We start from the raw sequence: 20,218 nt of genomic DNA, 5'->3' as shown, positions 1-20,218 counted from the left end.
GTAGGAAGAGCTTGAATGTTTCCATCTCTTTATATGGGCTAACTGTTATAGCGGAAACCGCTCTTTTGATTAAGTTCGGTATTATAGTAATATGACTTAATCTCATGGTGAATAGTTGCATTGCGCTTTTGCTTAAACAACTATCTCCTTGTGTTGTCAAAGTTGTTCACGCGATTAAGAAAATGAAGAGATTGCAATTATTTCACATTTGTAAACGGGGGGAATTATATGAAAAATTCGTCACAATACTAGAAAATGTTCATAAAGATGCCTCAATGTTTTGTTTTTATTTGATATGGTTCGACGAAAAGGACAAATTACAGATTACTGTTATAAAATGCAACATTCCGATTTGAATTTAGACACGAATCTTATTTTTATGTGTTATAATAATTATCATGTTTTACTGATATTTTTATTAATACAATATTAATATATTATAGCATTTCATGACATTTTCGCCTTAATAAATGCAACACTTCTGAAATATATTAATGCTTTGATATATGCTCCGAAATTTAAATTACCGAAAGCAAAAATAAGCTGAATGACATTAAACAATCTAAGCATATTTTAAACATATCAACATGAGTACAAAACAATATTGATGTCATTGTCATACAACTAGGGATGGCAACGAGTACCCGAGTACTCGAGTACTCGATCGAACGTCCGAGAACTCGAGTACCAAATCACTACTCGAGTACTCGGAAAAAATCTATAAATCACCAAATACAAGATTTACAGACAAAATATCATATCTGGTTAGTTGCCAAGAGTACAATTTACATGATACAACATTAATCACCTGCGTTTATAGTATCAGGAGGTATAACTGCTACAAACATATATTTTCTTTTATTATGTATGTTCATTACATTTGTTTCATCATTTTTAATAAATTGAATTTGTATAACATTCATGAAAAGAAATGAATAAGTTGCAGCTAAAATATTAACCATGAAAACAATAAGTTTAAGTATTGCTATTTTAATGCTCAAAGGGTTTCCAGCTAGCCCAACATTAAAAAAGGCGTACAATTCACACTTAAGAACGTTTTACAAAAACCCATGGGTTATTTGGAATGAGAAACACACATGTTTAAGTAACGTATAATATGTTATGGATATTATACGACATGTTTTGCTTAAAACATATTATTGTTCACAGTAGAAAGCATAATCTACAATAATTTAAAATCTTATCAAGTTATGCTCCGGACAAAAATCAGTATGAAAATTCATAAAGAGCAATTACTTACAAGAGCTGTCACAGAGACAGCGCGCTCGACTATTCCGCTGCTTTTCGGTGTATGGATTGAAAAGTTTTGGCGAAACATGCATGGATCACCGTTAGATTTGATTTCAATGCAATACATGATGTGCTGAGATATTTATATAAATTGAATTGGAAATTATTTGAGGTGGTACGCAAACTTTAACGTAAATTCTAAGTCGAAAAAGGGGCATAATTTTGTCAAAATTCTTGATAGAGTTACCTCCTACTGTGTACAGGCTGGGGGCATGATGGTAAACAAGTGTGCAAAGTTTCAAAGCCAGAAGTCAATGGACTTTAAAAATATTTGAGGTGGTACGCAAACTTTAAGGTAAATTCTAAGTAGAAAAAGAGGCATAATTTTGTCAAAATGTTTGATAGAGTTACCTCCTCCTGTGTACAGGCTGGGGGGCATGATGGTGAACAAGTGTGCAAAGTTTCAAAGCCATATGTCAATGGACTTTGGAAATATTTCAGGTGGTACGCAAACTTTAACATAAGTGGTTACGCCGACGCCGACGCTCGGGCGACTAGGATAGCTCTCCTTATTCTTTTAATAGTCGAGCTAAAATCTTCTGCAGCTACATTCATGATTTCTTTGCACTGTAATTCTCCTATCGATCTGATCTATCTGTATCAGAAGTTTAAAGTCATTATCTTAAACACCATCAGCCAGAGTTTCATTCGTGTCACGTGAGTTTATGAAGTTTGAAGGCATTACCTCAAAGACATACAAGTTATGCTCCGGACCAAAAAATAGTTATGTAAAGGAAAAGGGCAATCACTCATACAATCAAGCAAGCACTCCTCCTTTATGAGATCTATCTGTATAAAAAGGTCAAAATACCGCAAAGACATGTTGAGTTAGGATCCGGACAAGTATTAGTATGAATAAACAGAGGGCAATAATTAATACAAAAAAATACTGCAGCCAGAGTTGTGGTTTCTATGCACTGCACTCCTTCTAAATTCGATCTATCGGTATAGCAAGTTTGAAGTAAATACATGACTTTTAAAAATATGCTAAGCAGGTATAAAAAAAATAACCAGGGGCATAATCTTAAACAATATGAACCCAGAACCAATGTTTTCTTTGCTTAACAGCATTTCTCCTCAATGAGATAATTTATAAATGAAGACTGAAGTCAATACCTCAAACACTCTTTAAGCTATGATCCGGACAAACAAATGTGTATGTAAGATAACAAGGAGCAATGCATAAAGCATACTGAACCATTCCTTAACGAGATGTGCACATGAAGTCTGAGGTCAATACCTCAAAGCCTTTTCAAGTTCATCAGGTCAAAAAGTAAGTAAGGAATTTAAGAAAGGGAAATAACTAGAACAATACTGCAGCCAAAGTTATTGTTCATTTGTAGTGACCTTTTGCTTAATGAGTTATATCTGTATACGAAGTTTAAAGACAATACCTAAACACTTTTTGCGTTATGATCCGGAGAAAACAATGTGTATGAAGATGAATAAAAATACTGAAGCCAGATATAGAATGAAAACTAACAAAGGGCCTTTGCTAAAAAAACTACAGCTACATTATGGTACCTGCGTCCTGCACATCTCCCTTATAGAATATAGAATATATAAGTTATGCTCCGGTCAAATAATAAGTATGGAAATTAACAAAGGACAATAAATAGCATACTACAGACAGATTTTAACTTATGGTTCCCGGGCACTGCACTTCTCCTCAATAAGATTTATCTATATTTGAAGTTTAAAGATTATCCCTCAAAGACTTTTTGAGTTATGCTCCGGACAAAATATAAATTAGAAAATTAACAGATCTATCTGTATATGAAGTTTAAAGTCAATACCTCAAAAGACTATTCACGTTATGCTACGGACATGATTGCCCTGACACGCGCGCACACACACGCTTGCCATTACTTTACCGACTTTGCCTTTCGGTGGGAAATTAATATAGCACATACACAAATAAGGCAGTATTTGAAAAGATTTTAACAGACAAACTGTTATAAAAGCACAAGTTCAATTACCAAAATTGATCGAAAATCGTAATTTTTGATAAACAAATTTATTGAATTTAAAATTGTGATTCCCTGAAACAAATAATCTTTTGATTATTTAAAAAGTTCACTATTCAAACATCCGTAACGTTAAAAACAGAAACAAGTTAAGTAAGATACCAAAATTACAATTTTCACCTTTAAGAGTCACGTAACTTTAATCTTACCCTTAAAAACATGTAAATTCTTAAAATTATGACAGAAGGAACGTTCATAATATTAGTATCAACTAGGTGTTTTTTTTCTTTCATCAATGTTTTTTTTTTTTAAATACAAATCAACACTTTGGCTTTAACCACAATGTGAATTAATTGTCAACATATTTGTGAAATGAAATACAGAAACAAGTGCAGTTAAGTCAAAGGTTTAAACAAAAACACCGTTTAATGGCACAGGGTCAATGCCAAAGACATATAACACAAAAACAAAATATCACAAACCAAAAACATGGCACAACAACACAAAACTCTACAAACAACACACTACCTATATAATATATAAAATAAGGGGTGTTAACATCAAGGATTGTTAGGTATCGCCCTGGAACGGTCTAAAACGTTACTTTACTCGGAGTTAAAAGTTTGTGTGTGTGCGCATCCTCACTTTTATCCTAATAATCCCGAATTAAGTCAAACCGGTAAAACCGTTAATGGTAAATCTTATCAAAGTATGCATCAACTTGAAGAAAACTTAAAGGGGCTGTAAACCGTATGATAAAATAGTGAAAAAAAAAGAAAATTGTCGAAAACTGACATAAACTTGGTTTTGATGTGTACAATGCATAGTTTACAATTTATTTATTTTTCGCAGTTTTTTCGTATTTTTCCATTTATAAAGATTACTAGGTATGTACACCTAGTAGAATCCATTCCTTATGCGTGATTGGCTAGTCGATGTTATCACGTGATATTACCAAGTTAGGTATATAGCTTAAATATTACAACCGTTTAGAGTAAGCCTTCGTAGCACAGTGGATACAACACTGCACTGCAATTTTGTCGACCCCTTTTCGAATCTGGCCCCCGATTTTTTTTTTTTTCTTCTTACATTTTGGTATTTTTTTACAATTATGATATTAAAGAGTAAAACATTTTATTAAATAATTGTCCTAAGATTCGTTACAGAAAAGAACGTTTTGGTGTACAGTCCCTTTAAGAATAAAACAAATGATAATAAATTAATAGGTAAACCCAAAGTACTGCTATGATTAGGGATCCAAACTCTTTCTGAAGACGAAGGAATTCAATTCAGAGTACCTAAACCTGATTTAGCTTTCACTCCGATAAACAGTCCTAAGAACTCGCCAGTAGACACTGTCGTATTGTTTGTGCTGTAATTGACATTTTTAAACTGTATTCGAACATTACCTGCATCAACAGCTGGTTCTGGATCTGTTCCACAGTATGATTTTACACACTGGCCAGTCATTTTACCTTTATGCAAAATGTAGTATATTTTCCCAGGTTCCAATAGTATTGGTGAGAATAAATGGTCGAACGTGGTCATTCCTATTTTAAAGTCAATGGATACATCTGATGCAAGTAACACTTTATCTTTATTTTCTCTCACAATTAACTTGCCAGTGACCATCCCTGAAGTAGCTGGGCGAAAGAACATCGCTCCACCAAGTGTACATGTTCCTGAAACAGTAAAACCAATGCAATCATATTGGAATTCTTTTGACCTGTTCCGAGTTGTGATGGAACGGAATCTCATAACCCTACACAGAGTCGTAGGTTCTTGTCTAGGTGTGTTTGGATATCCAGATACCTTTTCGCCAAGAACAATGTCTTGATAGGAAGCCAGCTTTTCCTCTGGTGTTAAAACTAAGTCTTTCGCAACATATTTAGAAAAATCTTCCACACTCATTGTTGGAAATCGAATCAATTTGATCAGATCACCGATTTCGTCACGTATACTTTCAGCAGACGGAATAATTTTTCCCTTTCGATGGCAAGCACATACACCCCATTCCTTCAATGCAGAATAAATATGGATTTCCTTGCAGTTCAGTGCATCGTCTTTAAGAAGTAGTTTAACGGCATTCGACGAAAGGTTTTTAAATGATCTTGTCTTGAGCACGGCGATTGTATTCTGAGAAATAAAACTAATACACTCCTCTTTAAGTTGGTCTTCTTGAAAGAGTAATGACTCCTCTAGAACGGTACACACATTCACAGGATTTATGGCTTTTCTGAGGAAATCCCTACAGATCTTTTGCAGTGACGGAACATCATATTTCTTCGCACAGTACAGCAAAGATGTCACTGTGTTTTCATTCGTGTCACATGATCTTGTATATAAATACCTGTAAAATATTCCTTTTCAATCTAAGAAAAACAGTGACATAACTGAATAGTTAACAAAACAATATAAAGTATACTGTAAGTTGTCAACTTAAACCATAATTGTCCATATTGACATGTTTCTAGCAGGTTTATTTTGATTTTTAACTATTTTGTTTAACACAGATTTATTTAAAAAAGATAGGTCTGATTTTATAAAAAAAAAAATTAAACTGTTCGCCTATGCAAACAGATGACACTCACATAAATATATATTTTTTCATTTGAATGACATAACTGGCATAAAAGTTTGCAAAATAATCCGAGTAAGGATACAAAAGATATACATACTTCAAAAATAGTGTAAAGATATCAGGTTTGATATCAGGTATGTCCACTACAGTTGAAGTTTCTTTAAGTAACCCGCAAAACATTGCAAAGAAAACAGGGCTCCTGCTGGCTAGGATCATCTTGTGGGCACGGATTATCGTTTTTTCCTCTCCAGCAGCGAATGATATGTCACTGAGAATGTCGTTTTCAAGTAAGTGAAGATTTGTCTCTGAAAACTCATCTGAGTACTGCCAGCAAACTGCAGTATTGTCGTTTTTGTCACTGTGCGCCATCTGTAAGAAAATAAAATAATTATATTGCAATCGTTTCTTTTTTAAATCGAGCTTAAGGGACCCTGGTTTGAATGACCTCTAATGTAAATGCATTTACAATATAAATACTTCGTTGATAATTTACAGCTCTAAATTCAAATATGTCACTATATAGCTTGTTCAATATAATAATTCAAAATGTCACATCAAGAGTAACTACCACCGGTATACCATTTAAACATTAAAATTATAACATAACAAGATTTGTTATGCCCCCCCCCCCTGAGTGCCATGTTGTCAGGATTATTTGGACAACTGAATGAAATTTGCATGGACCGAAATGACAGCTGATTTGTCATTGACATTGGATGCCTTTGAGGCAGTTTTGAGAATATGACCATTTAAAGTGTGAGGAAAGTAGGTAAAGTTTTTAATCATGTTCAGATAATGATAATGACTGATATTTGCAGGTAAAAATGTATCTTCTTAGCAGCAGGGAAAAAGTAAATATGACACAATTTTAATGATGAAATGAGTTATGACCATGACCTTTGAGTCTATGACCTTAAAAACATAAGAGTCATGAACTGGTCACCCAAAACCTAAATGTCAAGTTTGAGTGAAATGGGTACAGGCTTTATCAAGTTATCACACACATCAACAGGGGTCATCTACAGGTCAGGCCCAATCCCAAAGTCAAGTTTGAGGGCCATATGGGTGCAGGCATTGTCGAGTTATCACTCGAACCACATGTTCGCATTCAAGGTCACTGTGACCTTGACTTTTGACCCAATGAGTCCTTAAATCAATAGGGTCATATACTGGTCAGGCCCAGCCTTCGTTTTAAGTTTGATGATCATAGGTCCAGGCATTGTTCAGATATCACTGGCAGAAGCTTTGTAAACCTTTTCGCATTAAAGGTCACTGTGACCTTTGGCCCAATGACCACCAAAATCTATCGAGGTGATCTACTGATCAGGCCCAACTGTCAATGCAAGTTTGAGGGCCATGGGTGCACTGGCATTGTCGAGTTATCACTCGGACAACCTTTTATACAAGGTCACTGTGACCTTGTCCTTTGTTTCGATGACCCCTAAAATCCAAAGGGGTCATCTACTGGTCAGACCAAGCCATATTTGATGACCATATGTCTAGGCATTGTTAAGTTATCACTCGGACAAGCTTTAAACTCCTTTTACCATAAAAGGTCACTGTGGCCTTGACTTTTAACCCGATGACCCCTGTAAACAATCTTGGTCTTTCGCATAGACTGCTGGTGCTCAAACATCTATCTGTCCCCAAAGTCAACTTCTCACTGTGTAACAATGTATAAAACTATAAAATAAGGTGGTGTGACGTTCTGTATATAACAAAACAGTACAATTAGTGAAGTGTTCATTCAATTTCAAACGCACTATTTGTGTAAAACTACTGCTGCGGTGATTTGTTTTCATGCTGTACCTTTATAAATAATGATATTATTCTTACAAAACCTGCATATACGTAAATGTAAAATGAGTTTTGCATCAACTGTGTGAAGGTAAATAATGTAAACATATTTTCGCTAGCTTTCAGAATGCGCTTTTTTAAAAATCGCCATTTCTTTTTATATGGAACAAATGTATAGACGCCACGCTTGTTTGTTGGTTTCACTCGACTATGGAGCAAAGCTCAAAATTTATTTAAGCCAAAGTTATGAGCCATCTTGTACATGTAAACACCGCTGGTTTATATTGGATTTTGACATGGATGCTTTGGTTTACCGAAAAAATAGAATGTGCAGAAGTCCTGTTTTACTCGAACATTCATTAAAATATTGTTTATCAGAGTCAGAATTGATCATTAAACTATATTTGTCCTCGACTTAACAGCAATATTATGAGCATCATGCAATATTTGGAAGGGGAGAAGACAACAAGATAAATCATTATAAAATTATTGAATCAGATCATCTGTAGTTTTCCTCGAGATTTTTCCAGCATGTAGTTTTAAAAACTATTTATAGTAGTAAAGATATGAACCTGGAATCTTATGATAGATTTCGGAAATGAAACTCCGGGAGCCCAAATATCCGGTAACCCAGAATAAATGTGTCAGACACTGAGTTATATTTGCTGGTGATTCAATCTGTACAGTGTTTGAATTAGCATCAACGTTGTCATTGTTATCATCTTTATACCCATGATTGAATGAGGTCATTTTCATTTCATTTTGACCTGAAACATATAATTAAGAGTCTTGCTTTAAGGCTGCACTCTCACAGATTTACCATTTTTACAACTTTTTTATTTTTTGTCTAGGAAAGAGCAAGAGTTTGCATAAATATCTGCAAACCAATGATATAAGATTGCTGACAAAAAATCAGATCATAGATTATCATATTTCCGTTCGAAACTTAATGTGTTATGGCTTAAACCGTTACTTAAAACATCATTTTTCAAACTTAAATGTAAAAATCTGCGATTCATTTTTTTGTCAGCAGTGTTATAAAACTGGTTTCCATGCATTTTCGCAAAAATTGGCTCGTTCCAAGAGAAAAAAAAAAAAAGTTGTCAAAACGTTCAATCTGTGAGAGTGCAGCTTTAAAGCGCTTGATGAAAAAGAAAGTCAATGTTAGAGTGTAGTCCATATAAATATCCGCTACAGATAATTTGACAATTTTTATTTTGGCGACTTTCAGTTTTCCTGGTCAAGATCCTAGCGCTAAGGATACCCAGCGGAAAGATATTTCAGCGTTTATCTGTCTCAACCAACTAGTTCCCGGACCCAGGACCCAAAGTTCGATATCGGATTTATCCTTGCATTTATTTAAAGCCTGTGCAGAAATTTATCCTGGTCTTCCCAAAATCCTGGGAATTTCCTGATAATCTCATGATTCCTGGAGCAGGTATCCTGGTATTCCAGGCACGCCAGGAATTTTTAGTTACCCAGAGACAAGGACCAGGACAATTCCAAGATACTCCTGGACTTTTCATTTAGCAAATAAGATAACCTGGAATTTATCAGTCAACACCAGGAATTTTACATTCAAACTATCCTGAAAGTCAGGAATTTAGTTATATTCTCAAAACTTCAGCATCAAAACAAAATTCCTTGTTTATCCTGGTAGCTAGGAAACATTCAAAAGTTAAATTTCTGTTTTTCCTGCATCTAGGCATAATTCAAAAAGAAGGTTTTGTTCAGAATAAGTTAATCTTCATTCTAATGAAGACAATTAATATTAATATATAACTAATAACTAATTTAGAATACTGTCAAAATCATTTCAAACTATAATATATATATTTATAAAATTTATTACATGTAACTGTTTTTTATTGTATTATTCTTAAATAAAATCATGATATATTTTGTTCTTTCATACATTTATGACAATTAACATTTATATTAAAATGAACAGAAAGTATACTGTTGAAAGGTTTATTATTGCTCGTGTTCAAGAATTTTTTCACTCTTCAAGAGTCCAGGTGTTTCACATCTTGGGCTTATCAGCCCATTGAAAGGTCAGGCAGAAAGCTTCCGGCAGAGATTTATCTGAGCCAATCAGCATCAGGTTCATTCATTTGTGTAGGAAATTCAAATATATGGAGCCATGATGAAATGCTTATTTTTGAAAATGAAATTATTGATATGTGTAATAACCATGACAATGTTATGCTATGTGGTGACACTAATGGTCACACTTCAAAAGCAAAGGATTTTGTTGAAAGCGATGATTTTAACAAAATCTTAGATTATTTTAATCAAGTACGAAGACTTGATTTAAATAAGTAAACGCTGAATCGCTCATCTGTTGATACCAAAATGAACACAATCGGTACAACTTTTTTGCAAATATGCAAAAATAATTTTATTCATCTTAAATGGTAGGTTTGGAAGGGATAAGGGCATAGGCAAAAGTACCTATACGCCAAATTCCGTTATAGATTACTTCATAAGCTCGCCTCTTTTTTTGGAAAACATATTCCAATTTGAAATACATGATTTAGACCCACTTTATTCCGATGGTCATGCACTAGTATCTTTAACTGTGGCACTATATACTGCTGCAAATAACCAGCCTGGTGATAAAATTATATCCTCTAATCAAAAACATACGTGGAATGAAGAAAACACACGCAAATTTGTAAATAAAATGAATAACGGAAAAATAGAACTTTTGCAATCACAACTAGATCCGTTTGAAAACAGTGAAGAAAAGCAAAATATTACAGATAGCATAGCAAGCACATTCGCCGATCTTTTTAGCGAAGCAGGCACAAATACTTTTGCCGCCAAACGTAAAAGCTCTAATAATAATAATAATAATAATAGCAATTATTATACGGCTAAGACTAACAAACCCTGGATCGGGCCTCAGTGTAGGAACAAACGAGTTGTTTACAACCGAGCAAAAAGGCAATATAATATTGATATAAATCGGAGAATAATAGAATGTTACTCAACCGTAAAAGTAAAGATTATAAACGTACGATGAATTTCTATGTTAGGCAATACAAATTTAATAAGGCCAAAACCTTAAGGAATATGCTGAAATCCCAGCCAAAAACATACTGGTCTTACCTTAAAAACATTGAAAAGAAAGTAAATGGCGAAACTCCTAGTATTGAGGATTTTCAAGATTTTTTTCAAAAATCTTAACACCACTTAAGGTGCCGAAAACACAAATATCATAACCATTAATATTGATAATGACGAAGAGACACTAAATTCACCTTTAACTTCCTTAGAAATCGAAAAGATGATTAATAAATGCAATAATGGCAAAGCTTCTAGCATCTGATAATAAATGTAACGAATATATAAAGTCAATTAAACAAATACTTTTACCTATATACGTACAATTTTTTAATTGCATTCTTAATACCGGATTTTTTCCGAAATCATGGGCAGAAGGTTACATTATACCAATTTACAAGCAAAAGGGATCAACAAAATCCCCTGAAAATTATCGTCCGATAACAATTTTAAGTTGCTTAGAAAAATTATTTACAGCTGTGCTTAACGAACGGTTAACTAAATTCTCGGATAAGTACAGAATTATTTCTGAAAATCAAGCAGGTTTCCGGAAAAATCATTCCACCTCGGACCATATTTTACCTTACACTTTTTAACCGAATTATGAAGATTACAGAAACAAAAGCTCTTTGTAGGGTACGTCGATTTCAAACGTTGTTTTGACTTCATCCCTAGAATTGAATTATTCCAAAAATTAATTTCAATGGGCATAGATGGCAAGATTCTTAGAATTGTGCGAAATATGTACTCGAACATCAAATCTTGTGTTCAACTAAATGGAAATAGCTCCGCAACATTTTCTTGTAGGCTTACGCCAAGGAGAAAATCTTTCTCCAATACTTTTCTCCTATTACCTAAATGATTTGTACGAATTTCTGGATACTAGAAATAATGATGGAGTAACGATTGAGTATTTAATAGAAGATTTAACGAACTATTTAAATATTCTTGTCCTGTTGTACGCCGATGATACAATTGTACGAACAGAAGATCGTGGAGACATTATAGATTTACACTGAACAACGAAGAACTAGAAATCGTTGATAACTATAAGTATTTAGGAATTATGGTATTTAGCCCAACTGGGAAATTTAATAAAGCCAAAGAACATTTAGCCCAACAAGCAAAAAAAAGGCTCTTCATTTCCTATACAGATGAATTAATAAACTTGACTTACCAATTGATCTCTAACTTAAACTATTTGATCATACTATTGAGTTCACCTGCAGTATATGTTATATGGCGAGCTTGGCAGAGAACCGATTAAAATTACAATTCAAAAAAGAGTGATTGCTTATCAATTGGAGCAAACTAGTACTATTTGAGGACTTATATGCATCAATTGTTTACCGCTCGATGCGACAAACTAACCTAAATTTTAAATGGCTTAATTATATAAAGTATATTTTTGACTCCACTGGTAATTCAAATTTGTTCGAAAATCAAATAAACGTAAATGTTAAGTTCACAAGTTATAGTATAACGAAAATATTAAAAGACCAGTACTTACAATTTTGGCACGAAAAAATGAGATCGTCTAATAAAGGAATGTTTTATAATAGCTTTAAGCAAACGATTACACTAGAGAAATATTTAACTATCATTCCACTTAATCATGCTTTAAATTTATACAAACTTAGATCATGTAACTTTAAATTTCCAGTTGAAACTTTAGCATGGCAAGGAATAGAATACGGGCACAGGCGGTGTCCGCTCTGTCAGTCAGACATTGGCGACAGCTACCATTACATATTAACGTGCAAAATTTTCCAGGTTCAAAGAAAAATCTTCATTTCACGATATTATTGGCAGCATCCAAATATGATAAAGTCTAGCGAGCTCCTAAGTACAAGTAATAAAAAAACTCTCGTAATCTGTCAAAGTTCACCAGATATTTGATGAATCACGTGAAATATCAATTATTAATTACTCTACTTCTTCTTAACTCCAGGCTTATATTCCAAATCATGCAGCGATCATTATCTCAACAAAGTCCATTATTCATAACTAGTTAAATCTATATCATCTCATATTAAATTTGTAGCAATTTACACCATTCATAAATTTCTGCACGTGCTTTTTGTACCGTTAGCCAATGAAACGAGGCGAATTTCCATTCATAAAATATCCCTACGCAAGTTTAAGGGACTTGTTTTAGATCAACGTTAGCAGATCAACGAGTAGTATACATGCAAACTTCTTAAGCTGTAAAACTTTGTATTACATTGATTTCCTTTATCATGCCTGTTAGCGATTTGTCACTGAACCCGGTGGTAAAATTGCCTCAATTGTTATTTTCCGTCATGTTGTTTACCCAATTGCCTGTATATGTTATTACATGTCTGTTGTAACGATACGTTACCGTGACAAAATAAAAAGTGAATGTGTGTAAAAAAGAAAGTAAACATGGTGGTTTCTGAAGCTTTTCATATTTTGGATGGATGAATCTTTTTTCTAATCATTTAAAAGGTAAAAACAGTTTCAACATGTAACTTTTAAACAAAGAACATAAATACAATATGGTAAGTGATTAAGTTAATGTGTTTGCAATTCTTTATCTGACAGCTTGTTTAAACATAATCTGTGTTATGCTCTCTTTTACATCCATTAACACAATGTTGAGATGTTCTGAAGCCTCATGACTGTAAAACATTGTGTGTAATTATATAAATATATATGCACAGGTGCTATTACATGAAAGTATAAGCTGCATTTAACTTTATATTCTCTTCTTTATATTAGTTTTACAATTTTACAATTGAGCTTATATATAATCATTACTTTATCATTGATGATCATGTGGGTGTGCACGTATGTGCATTATCTTATTGTTTTGATACTATAGATGACCAATGTTGTGTCTGTGGTATAAAGATGAGGATCCTGTGACCAAACAAGTTTTGATGGGAAAGTTGGAAAGCTAAAGAACATTAATGGCAATCCCTGCTCAACCACATGGTAGGTTGATGAATATCTATAATTTATTTTAGTTTTTAAACTTTATTTTATTTTTTATAAATATAAATGTGAAGCATAAAGTAGAACTTTTAATTATATAATAACCATTACATTCCTGATGTAATTACGTAGCTATTATAGATCATGGCAATAAGCATATTAGGACAACACTTTAAGGCAATTGCAAATTGAAAGTTTATGAAAGCATGTTAAATGCAGTTTATCACTATCAAAGTTTGAGCATTAATATCGTTAATATTGAATTCTAGGAACCCTTTTTATGTAAATAATTATGTAGTATAAACCTTTGTTTTAAGTCATTACCTTTCATTTATCTGCATAAAATGAATTGGACATAACATACATGAAATTTAATGTAGAATCTATCAATGACCGTTGACCAATTGCTCTAACCTGATGTGGCCTATTTAAAGAAATTATAAAATATAAAAAATATCATACTTTTTTCAGATATGGTGCACAAAAGGTTTGGTGTGAACACAAGTGTCATCTAAATTGAGACTGGCTTATGCCTTGAGATCATATGCCAAAGGAACTTTCCCAGCGAATAACAAAATTGAAATCATCGTTTGTTTGTAAATAGTAAATCAATAAGAAGTGGAATGAAATTAAACTTGTGGTTTACTTTTAATGACACTATGGATAAAATATGGTCCTGTATTTTTCTTGGACAAGAAAAAAAAAACCCTCTCAAAAGAAATTCCTGGTCCTCAAGAATTTCACAGGAATTTCCTGGTCCCAAGAAATTCTCAGGAAGTTCCTGGTCTCCAGAAATTCTCAGGAATTTCCTGAGATCCGGGGTAATTCCTGAGAAAATCCTGGACCCAGGATTTTTTTGATAAAATTTCAATCCTGGAGTTCCTGGAAAATCTCTGTTCCAATACCGTGCCTGGGGACCAGGAAACCAGGAATTTCCTGGGATTTTCTCAGGATTTTTTCTCAGGAAATTCCCAGGAAATTCTCAGGAATGTCTTGGTTATTTCTGCACGGGTATGTCCGGGTTGGTACAAATGATTTGAAATGGAAAAATCCTTTCAATAAACATATTATAAACACACAAATGATTTAACTGCATATGTTATAATCGCATAATGTCATTGCATTTTAACACTATAGTTATTGTTAAATTATGTAATTAAACCTATTAGAAAAAAAAACGAAAACTTATTACAGAAAATGACCATAGACATTGTATGTCGGGGATGGTATTCCATGGACTATGAACGAACATATTCTGTCCTAAAAATGTATCTTTTTGTATTCTTTACACAATAATGTTGTATTTATGTTCGGCTTCAAAACGTTACGATTCTTTATTAGATTAATTTAACCGGGACAATCTTTGAGAACGCCGTGACTTCAAACAAACAAAAAGCGGGATAACTTGGAAAAAAAGTCGAGACCGCTGTGCCCAGAACTTTCGCTTATTTACTGCCCGTATCGACTTTAATGAGAAAATCCAGGAATGCTGTGGACGAGACATTAGCTGATACCTGCCGAGATCACTTAATCAGAAAAGCCAGAACCGCTGTAACCATGACTGCTTATTGAGTTGTCGTTGTTTTTTATCCAGGTCGGTATCATAGCTTATTGTTTTGATAACTGCCGGTATCACTTTGACCGCTTTGGCCGGATCCTTTATTATATAGATTGAGACAATACACAACTCGTGAAGTCAATTTCTTCATTTTATTAGTACATGATAATAAAACACAAATGACAACCATGTTTCAAATACTAGTACACATATAGTCAGAAGCAGTTATTCTTGAAAAAAAGTAGTAAAACAGTTTTCACGCACCTTTCAAGAAATAATGCTTCACTCTCCTTAGAACTATTTAAAGACCGATTTGACTATATTAACATACTCATTCAGAGTATGTTAATAGTCAAATCGGTCTTTAAATAGTAAGATAGGTTCATTCCGTCCCGAGCGTAGTGTGTTTTGCGGAAACGAGGTTTACCGAATGAGTATGTTAATAGTCAAATCGGTCTTTAAATAGTTTTAAGGAGAGTGAAACATTATTTCTTGAAAGGTGCGTGAAAACTGTTTTATGGTGACACACTGCGCGAATATCCATGACAACCACGAATTATAGCATATCCATACGCAATTATTTTCACTAAGCACAAATGAGTTCCAACAAAAAATACATTTTTTTTTTTAATTTTGTTTAACTGAGGTGGGATAAAAAGCATCTACCATAGCCGCTCGTGCAAGATAGGTTCATCCTGACCCTCGCGCAGGGTGTTTCGCGGAAACACGGTAAACCTCGTTTTAGCAAAACACACTACGCTCGGGTCGGAATGAACCTATCTTACACTCTCGGCCATGGAAGATACTTATAATCTTTAAAGTGTTTACCCTTTATGTGTTTAATATGTTCACTGCAATGCTCATTTTGCCATGCATGCATGACATTAGTTTATTGAATAAACTTAAAACTTGAAACTATAACCTAACCTTAATTATACGCGTTAAGGGAACTAACGATTCATACAAATGCAATATATATTATTCGACTGTGATTCCACATTAAAACTTAATTTTTAAATTAGCCAACAAAGTAACTCATAAATGATTAAAGTAGCAAATACCATTTACCATTTTACTAGATTTCCCATGAAAAACTGATGCAGATCGGCTTCTGTCAATACAACATCGACATTTGGGAGCATGTGTATATGCCGGGTGGAACATTTAAGTACGAGGGTCAGTCGTAAAGTTCCCGGACTCTGCTTATGATATCGAAGCTGTTTATTTTAAAACCAAAATAATACAACAATACAGTAGACAAATTTATTTGGAAGTGGTGTTGCAAATTGTACACGAAACAAACAACATACACTAAAATAGCATCACCCTATTGCACATAACCATGAACAACACGGAGCTGTTTGCACAGCAAAAATAACGTTTAGCGTTACTCCTTTTCAAAATATTCGCCGCACGCACACACACTTTTTGGTGTCTCTCTACCAACTTATCAAAAACATATCTGAACCACACCGGATCGTATCCCCGGATATGGGTCCGCGCAAGTTCCTGTAGCGATTCGAACTTCCGGCCTGGAAGCTCACCCTTTAACCTAGGGAACAACGCAAAATCGATGGGAGCCAGGTCTGGACTTTATGGAGGATGTTGCAGACGTCGTTCATATCGAAGGACGTCAAATTCCATAAGCTTATACCCGGCCTGATTGGGGTCCTTTTTCCATAAATCTAAACGTTTCTGTAGGAGTCATTCCTGCACTTACGTAAAACTTAATCACTGCACGATGCTCCACACGAAATGACGACAGACGTCGGTGTTTTTTTCCATTGCAACTGTTGCATGGTAGCGATACGCAACATGCTATTTCTCAATTGTTACAACGGATGTGACGTCAAAAACTTTCCCGAAGTATTCACGGGATACGTGTCTGACGTCATTTTTAAAATTAAGACGTTAACGAGCCAAATTGAAAAGATTCAAGACTGTCAGAAGATACAACCTTTATGGGACGAACTTAATATCTATTTGGCTTCGAAATCAATACATATTATGATGACAAAACAAAAAGCATGTGTAGGTATTCAAGGAAATGGGAAATACACAGACATGTGCAAATTTCTCGAAACTTCTTAAGCTTAACTGACTTAAGTAGCTTATTTCAAAATGTCAAAATACATACTTAATTTGAATTTTGATAAATGACAAATGGTTCCTTGTGATTACCATTAAGATAATTCCTATCTTAAGTATAAAAGCTTATTAAAGAAAAAAATATTATGCAAATTATTAAAAAACAAAAATAGTGAGCTTTGCTTAATCGTGTAATAAGGGACTTGGGGAGAAATTGGGGCCAGAGATGTTATTTCTTAATTATGTTAATGACATTTATTTCTTTTCTATGAAATATAAAAACACTATACCGACTTTCAACTTATAAATACAAACAGTATTTGATATTGAGAAACAGAACTGAATTGCAAATCGCACTGTTAAACTATAAATATGATACACATGAGAACAAATGGCAAGTTTTAAACCTCGATCCTTAGATAATAGTCACAGTAAATTTGGCTCTCTAGCTTAACGTATTATAACTTCATGAATTACTCATTATAACCAGTATTTGGTTCAGTATGTTACAATAATTGATTATTATTACCTTCTCACCTTTAAATATGTATAACTAACTACAATACTTAGCTTCGAAACTCCATTAGGGAAAAAAGCTTGAGAGAATGTGTATGTCACAGTGAGTGGATGCGTGTGTGTTTGTGTGTAGGAGTGAGCGTGTGTGTGTGGGGGGGGGGGTGCTAAAACACACACACACACACACATAGAATTGTTATTATGCCATTATTGCCTTAATGTATGTGTATTGATTTGTACTTTGTGTAAAAAATAAATGAGAAAAAAACAAACAAAAATGCATAGAAATACAACACCTTAACAGCATTAATAAATTTAAATAAAAGATAGATTTATATCCATCAAAAATATGTAAGTTTTTGTTTACCTATATCGTGTCGTATTTTTATAGTAAGTCCAATAACTGATTATTTGTTAAAATAATGAACATGTATATTATATACTGAAGTTTAGCACTGTTTACAGTAAGGCTACATGGAGTGTGAAGTACACAGTAATGTTGTTGACTTGTTGTTTACACTTACATGTCTTGATCACTATATAAAGTTTTGGTGTGATAAATTGTCTTTTCTATATAAATTGTGTGCTTCGCGCTTTAATTAATAACCAAGTTTAGAAAGCAAAGAGATTTATTAATTGGTTGTTATAATATGACAATTATGGATGATTCGTTATTTTAAATGCATGCCTAAAAATATTGTTGCAAGTAAAAGAAATAAAGTAGGTGTTTAAAATAAGAACTTCAGATGTAATTTTTTAGAAAGCTCAAGGAATTGTCTAAATGGGTTGTTTATTGACTCAGTCTATATAATCTATATAATAAAGGCCCCCAACAAAGCGATCCAAGTGATACCGGCAGATATCAATAAGTAAGATCTTGCCCAAGATTGATAAGAAAACCCATAAGTAGTCATGGTTAAAGCGGTCCCTGCTTTTCTAAATAAGCGATCCCGGCAGTTATCAGCTATATTATTAGTTTCATCAAGTTCTATTGTTCTTTTCTGTCAAAAGTATTGAATTACATACCATTAGCACATACAATCGAATCATACAAATGGGTTGGGCTACAAGTTAACCGCATAAGTTTCAGCTCTTCCCAGCTATATTCTGATATCAGCCTCAAAAATATATTGTTCCTTGTAAAACTAAATAAAACGGGAACTTTTGAAAAGGAACAATCTTTTTCTGTTTGACATGTTTTGAGGTAAAAGGAGTTGACCAAATTTCACAAATGAAGATTTTATCAGATTTTGGATAGTAAACATTCATATTTGTTTTTTAAAGTATGTCAACATTATAACTTTGTTGTGTTTTTGAGTCAAAATGTTTAGACTACTCTATCAACAACGTAATCTGGGTTCTTGGTGATAACCTTTTAAATAAGAAAGTTATTTAATAAAATATTGAAAATAGTAGATTAAATTCACTTCCTGGTTACAAAAATGCAATTATCTTTTTTTAAGATAGCTGCGATCAACACTCCCGACCCACATTGGCCATACTTATCGTTACAAATATGTGATCTCAGTTAATATTTTTTTACACCCTACTTACCGTAATAATCACTAAACAGTGCCTACAAAATATTGTTTACAGGAAAAGGCAAACTTTGTACAAAGGGATATAACTCATACAATGAAAGGTTACAATCAACTGAATTTAAGTCGAGTATGACTAGTTAGAGGAAAGTGCTCTTTCCGCGGAAAGTACGAAATCCTACGGAAAGTACCTACAAAGTGCTTATTTTTATAAAAAAAAACAGTCTGAAAATGTTGGTTCTATCCGACGCCGATGAGGAATCAAATAAAATGCGACAAAAGTTGGTACTGCTCATTAAATGTCCTTTTTTACTATTATCTTATGGGGTTTTAGAAAAAAATCCTTCTTTTTTAAGAATTGTCAGAGTATTGCTCAATTTTAATTGATTGGTATTTAGGATATGTCGCTTTACGATCGTGTCAAACAAACAAAGTATTTGAAGACAATTTTACTAACAGATGAAAAACGTAGGCGATGTGCAGAAACTGTGTGTTTTGTACACTTTTGAGTTATATCTCATTTGTACATAATATACACACGCTAAATAGTTATATTTATGGAAAACATGATTCCAATTAATCTAAATACATTGTTTAGTTGCTGGCAAATTGTTCTGGTTATACAAACACGTTAATGCTAGGGGATATTTATAATTATGCTTTTACTTTGTTTGTGTCTGTTTAAGACGATGTTTTTTGAAATACGATACGAAGTATAAGTAAGATTGAAAGAACAAATAAAATGACAATTGATACTATTCTAAAATATTATTTGAATGGCTGAATATGAACTTTTTCTGTCAACCAATTTCAAAGATCATCAGTAAGCAGGCCA

At 33.4% G+C, this 20,218-nt stretch overlaps 1 protein-coding gene across 2 annotated transcripts; it reads right to left on the bottom strand.

The window, feature by feature from the left end:
- Positions 1-354: 354 nt before the first annotated feature.
- LOC128218223 (BTB/POZ domain-containing protein 6-like) lies at positions 355-19,460 on the bottom strand. Of its 2 annotated transcripts, none has more exons than XM_052925868.1 (3): positions 19,400-19,460; positions 5,957-6,228; positions 355-5,628 (listed from the first exon to the last, which is right to left on the bottom strand). In XM_052925868.1, exons 2-3 carry the CDS (start codon positions 6,226-6,228, stop codon positions 4,563-4,565), a joined length of 1,338 nt encoding a protein of 445 aa, XP_052781828.1. In that variant the 5' UTR covers positions 19,400-19,460; the 3' UTR covers positions 355-4,562. The 2 variants fall into 2 exon arrangements, with proteins under 2 accessions (XP_052781828.1, XP_052781910.1); XM_052925950.1 differs by having other exon boundaries at positions 4,750-4,960.
- Positions 19,461-20,218: the final 758 nt, after the last annotated feature.

This window comes from Mya arenaria, chromosome 1 (genome assembly GCF_026914265.1).
Source record: "Mya arenaria isolate MELC-2E11 chromosome 1, ASM2691426v1".
NCBI classification, from domain to species: Eukaryota; Metazoa; Mollusca; class Bivalvia; order Myida; family Myidae; genus Mya; species Mya arenaria.
This window is presented reverse-complemented; position numbering and strand designations above follow the sequence as displayed.

Bases quoted from the DNA above. Each gene is read 5' to 3' on its own strand.
- LOC128218223 (XM_052925868.1), bottom strand. From the start codon at position 6,228: ATGGCGCACAGTGACAAAAACGACAATACTGCAGTTTGCTGGCAGTAC. The intron at 5,629-5,956 runs GTATGTATATCT...AATATTTTACAG, and splicing joins ATCTTTACACTATTTTTGAA to GTATTTATATACAAGATCAT.